General features: G+C 38.9%; 1 protein-coding gene across 1 annotated transcript in view; it reads right to left on the reverse strand.

Annotated features, from left to right (window-relative positions):
• Positions 1 to 4117: 4117 nt before the first annotated feature.
• ACRV1 (acrosomal vesicle protein 1) overlaps positions 4118 to 5729 on the reverse strand; it is a 7707-nt gene continuing 6095 nt past the window's right edge. Inside the window, exon 3 of the mRNA XM_012658145.1 lies at positions 4118 to 4242. Within this exon, the coding sequence (XP_012513599.1) occupies positions 4118 to 4242 (125 nt within the window). The remainder of the gene's footprint in view (positions 4243 to 5729) is intronic.

Genomic DNA, 5729 nt, shown 5'->3' on the forward strand with positions numbered 1-5729 from the left:
GGCCAAGCACGGTGGCTCATACCTATAATCCCAGCACTTTAGAAGCTGAGGCAGGAGGATTGCTTGAGACTGGGAGTTCAAAACCAGCCTGAACAAGAAGCGAGACCCTGTCTCCACAAAAATGAACCTGGTGTGGTGGCGCGTGCCTGTAGTCCCAGCTACTTGGGAGGCTTGAGAATCGCTCAAGCCCGGGAATTTGAGGTTGCAGTGAGCTATTATTATGACACCACTGCACTCTAACCTGGGCAACAGAATGAGACTCTGCCTCGAAAAAAGAACCTTTCAAAAGTATAGTTCTACTTACCTCCCTGTGCTTTTTGCTGTTATTGTCACATATATCTGCTCATATTAAAAATAATTTTTGCTTTAAGCAGACATGGCTTTTAAAATTAAGAAAAGACATAGCATACATGTCTTATATTTACCATATCTGGTGATGTTCATTCCTTCCTGTAGATCAGAGTTTCTATCTAGCGTCATTTCCCCTTTGCCCGAAGTTCCTTTAGCTTTTCTTATAGTAAATGTCTGTTGATTGTGAATTATCTTAGTCTTTGTTTATATGAAAATGTCTTTGTTACCTTCATTTTTGAAGGGTAAGTGTCTTGGAGGTAACATGGCTGACAGGTTTTTTTCTTTCATTACTTTAAAGGAGTCATTCTCTTGTTTTCTGCTCTCCGTTGTTTCTGATGAGAATTTGACCAAAATTTGTATCATTCTTCCCCTATATGTATCTTTTCTTTTGGACTGGTTTTGAATTTTTCTCTTTATCTTTGAATTTCAGTAATTTGCCCAGGTGTTTGTATTTGTCCTGCCTTGGATTTACTAAGCTTCTTAGGTCTATAAGTTTGTTTTTCACTCAATTTGGGAAATTTTGTCTATTATTTATTTAAATGCTTTTCTGACTTATTATCTCTCCCCTATTCTTCTGGGACTCCAATTACTTATAAATTGTTTGGCATTTATTTTCTTTAATCCCTTTTCTCTGTTGTTCAGACTGGATAATTACTACTGATCTGTTTTCAGATTTGGTGATTCTTATATGGTATCCAATGTGCTGTTAAAACCATGTTGTGATTTTATTTTTCAATTATTGTACTTTTTGTACTTCTCAGTTCTAAAATTTCCATTTGTTCTTTTTTTGTTGGTGGTGGTTTTTTGGGTTTTTTTGTTTGTTTGCTTTTTGGGGGTTTTTTTGAGACAGAGTCTTACTCTGTTGCTCAGCCTGGAGTGCAATGGTGTGATCATAGCTCACTGCAACCTCTAACTACTGTGCTCAAGTGATCCTACCTCCTGAGCCTCCTGAGTAGCCAGGACTACAAACATGGACCATCATGCCCAGCTAATTTTTTTTGATTGTTTTTGTAGAGATGGGGTCTCACTGTGTTGCCCAGGCTGGTCTCAAACTCCTGGCCTCAAGTGATCCTCCCACCTTTGCCTCCCAAAGTGCTGGGATTACAAGCATGAGCCACCATGTCTGGCCATTTATTCTTTTTTAGTTATCTATGTTAAGATCTGTTGTCTGTTTATTCATTTGGCACTGTTTTCCTTTAGGTTCTTATACATATCTCTAATAGCTGCTTGTTGCCTTTATTCATTAATTCCAATATTTGGTTCATTTTGTAGTGAAGGTCTATTGACTGCTTTTTTTTCCTTTGGCTACAGGTCATAGTTCCTTGCTTCTTCTATGCCTAATAATTTTTTATTACATAGTAGACATAGTAAATGGTGAATTGTAGAGATTCACCACAAAAATCTGTGCTCAGTTCTTTCCTCTTTTAGATGCTATTGTTGTCAAGCCTTCTGGAGTCAGTGGTCAGCCAAGAATTTGGTCAGAGTTTATCCTCAGATTTGGATGTTTTGTCGTCCGTGGTTCTCTTCTTCTCCTTTTTACTCCTAATTTTACAGCTGCTCTGCCAGCTGCAGTCTATGTTCTCTGAAACCTCAAACCAGTAAGACTGTGGCTTTTTGCCATCTTATGATGCATGGATTGAGAAGTACCCTCAGGCACAAACAAATCTCATCTACTGCTGTTCTTATCATTTTAGGGGTGATTTCTCTTCAATTGCTTTAGAGGAACTTTCAAATAGTTGTTTCTTTTTTTTTTTTTTTTTTTTTTTTTTTTTTTGCCCGGGCTAGAGTGCCATGGCGTCAGCCTAGCTCACAGCAACCTCAAACTCCTGGGCTCAAGGGATCCTTCTGCCTCAGCCTCCCAAGTAGCTGGGACTACAGGCATGCTCCACCAGGCCCGGCTAATTTTTTCTATATATTTCTAGTTGTCCGATTAATTTCTTTCTATTTTCAGTAGAGACGGAGTCTCGCTCTTGCTCAGGCTGGTTTCGAACTCCTGAGCTCAAACAATCCGCCCGCCTCGGCCTCCCAGAGAGCTAGGATTACAGGCATGAGCCACCGCGCCCGGCCCAATAGTTGTTTCTTATTTTTTGTCCAAAGTATTAATATATAATTGTTATCTATGAGGGTTAGTTCAACCAAACTGTTCCACCAAAAATGGAAGCGAGAACTCCCCTACCCCTCAGTTTGAACAATGTATTTGAACTTGTATTTTTTCCTCAACACTTACAGCTGACAGGTATGTATACCCCACCTCAAAATAAGTGTCAACAATGTTGGCAAGCTTTCATTTCTCTCCCTGCTCCCATGTAAACTGTATCTCAAGTTGAGAATTCATTTGGGGTTTTAGTTGTAGGTTTTTGGCCTTTATTTTGGAATACTATTTTGTCTATAAATAGGATTATATGTTCAAAATAATTTTCACTCAGAAATCTGAATGTATTCCATTTCCTTCCAGCTTACAGGTATTAACAGTGGAAAGCCTGTTACCAATATGTTTTGGGGGAAGGGGCCATAATGTGTATGTATTAAAATTTTTAATTTTACATACAGAAAAAATGCCTTTGTTTTTTGGTATACTGTTCTAAGAGTTCTTAGGCATGATACCAAAAGCTCTATCCATAAAAGAAAAAAAAAGATAAACTGGACTTAATCAAAATTAAAGGTTTTTGCTTTGCAAAATACATTGGTAAGGCCACCCAGCTGATCTCAAGAGCCCTTAAACAGAACTACGTGGAAGCAGTGGCTGGAAGGAGATGGGCTTATGTAAGAGGAGAGGATTGATTTTGGTCTTGAAAGAACCATTCTGGTTAACATTCATAATGTGGTAGAAACAACTCAGATTGAGATCATGCAGATTTGGTTTTAGAATCTGGCCCTCACTCTCACTAGCTCTGTAATCTTGGTAAATTGGAACAACATAGAGTATGAATAAATGAATCATCTCTCTGTCATATTTCCTTATTTATAAAATAAAGATGATGTTATCTTTCCTATCTACACTTCTGGGTGCTTTTCTGAGGGTATGTCAAATCACCTTGAAGAACGTAACACTAATATGAGGGACTGTTTAGTATTTCCACTTGCCCCTCTGTGCTGAGTAGATGATCCATTAACATTGTGTGGAAAGATGATTTAAGCATTATCAACTTTATATTTATATAGCAAATAAATAAGGAATCATTTTATTGTTATATTAATAGTGGACTACTGAAAACTGTCAATAGCCAAAAGAAGGGTTGAGTTTTGTAAATGGAAGGGTGTGGGGAAAATAGGGATGGAAAGGTGGGGGGTCAGAGAGAAGTATCTGCAATATAATCTAAAAGATTAATATCTACTTTACATTCCTTTTTTTTGTCTCTACCCTGAGAGACCCTATCACTTTCATAAATGTGGAATAGTTACTGCATTCATTTTAGTGTGCCGGGAAGTAGGAAAAAGCTCAGGCCGACCCAGCTGCAACTGAACTGATGGGAAAAGAAGTCTATGTGGAGCCTATGTTCTTTAACCATGTAGAATTTATTGAAAAAAAAAAAAAATCAGGGATTTTGAGAAATGGAGTTGAAGCAGGGAAGACAGAGGACAGAGAAGAATGGATAGTAGGGCATGAATAGGAGAGAAAAGATAAGATGTTTGAATATCCTGTCTGATGCTAAGGCAGATGTGATTAGTTGTTGACTGAAGAATAAACTAAATATAAATTGAGCCATGTAGATTGATGGAGCCTTTTTGCTGCCTAAGTCAGAACAAGAAGTGAGGGCACAGGCTTCTAAATCTTGTTGCAGAAAGGTTGATTCCGGCAGCATATAATTTGCATCCTGGTTCCATGGGAGAAGAGGTTCATAGATGGGCACATGTTCTCACACCCCTGAACCATGAATTGGAGTTTTCCACCTGAAAGGAGCAGAGACAAACTATGTAAGAAGAAAGCTTCCTACTCCAACCGTAGCTTTTATCCATGGTCTGCAGTGTCCCCATGCAGGGATGGCCAAGGCCTCTACTTGTATATCCTTTCTCCACCCCTGCCCTTCCCTTCTATTTGCCTCCTCTGGGACCTTGGCCCCCATCAGTTGCCCACTCCTCTCATATCTTCAATCTCTTCCACTCTACTGGCTCCTTTTTTGGTTTACAAACATGCTCAAGTTCTCCCAAACTAAAAAATAGTTTCTCTTGACGATTACTATTCTGTCCCTTCCTTTCCAGAGATCTGGCTATCCTCATCACCTTAACTTCCTTCCCATTCACATCTTGGCCCCTGGCACTCTGAATCATGACCCTACCTGTGCTGAAACTTCCCTCTTACATAGAGGTCTACTCGTCAAATTCTGCAGCCTTTTCTGAGGACTCTTTGACTTCTTTGCATGCATGTGATATTGTTGACTACACCCTCTCTTTTGATACTCTTTTCTCCTGACAAGGTCTTATCTACTACTTGTCTACTCCGGATCCAATTATGTCTGCTCTCCCAAGTTGAATTCTCACATTTCCAACTAACTGACTGTCATCTCCATGCACATTTGCTAAGGACATCTAAAACTTATTATGCCCCAAATGAAATTCATCACCTTCCTCCCCAAACCTGCTTGTTTGCCTGAGTTTCCCTTACATATTTTCTGTACCAACTCCTCAAAACCTCTTTTATCTCTGATTCCTCCCTTTGCCCTTTCCGTTCAATTTGTTATGAAGGTCTGTCAGTTCTACTCATGTAATGTATGTTTTTTTCTGTCACTCCATTTCCATTCATCAGATATTTAAGGGACCCTTACCGTGTGTAAGGAACAATGCTAGACACTGGAGAATACAAAGATTAATTACATCAAGGTCTTTGATGTCAGGAACTGAGAGAGATTATTATTAACATGAGGAGGTAGAAATGCCATGTTATATGCTGTGTTAACAAATAAGTGATTAATTTTGATATTTCGATTGTGGGGGCATAGAATCAAGGAAGATCTGAGGAAGGAAGTGATATTGAACTAAGCTAAAAGAATTAGTAGAATTTGGCTAAGTGCAGAGGGGAAGGAGGATCATTTCAGACTGAAGCATAGCTGGAAAAAAAGCATGAAAACAGGAAACTTTGTTTAGGAAATGGTGCCTTGTATAGCTGGAGTAAATGTAGGATGTAAGCAGGGATGCAGAATGAGTGAAAAAACATGGGAGAGATATGTTAAAGTCTTTTTCTCACCCACTACCCCGTTATTAAGTTCCCATTACATTTTGATTAAAATATTGCAATAGCCCTTTAAAGGTTCTCGTGTCCACTCTAACCTACTTCCAGAGTGATCTATCTTAAGAGATTTGACCAACCTGGATAGAATACTGGCTCTGCCCTTTCCTAATAAGTAATATGTCTTTAGGCAAGCTACTTCACTTTTCTAAAT

This window comes from Propithecus coquereli, unplaced genomic scaffold, assembly GCF_000956105.1.
Source record: "Propithecus coquereli isolate 6110/MARCELLA unplaced genomic scaffold, Pcoq_1.0 Scaffold575, whole genome shotgun sequence".
Taxonomy (NCBI): Eukaryota; Metazoa; Chordata; class Mammalia; order Primates; family Indriidae; genus Propithecus; species Propithecus coquereli.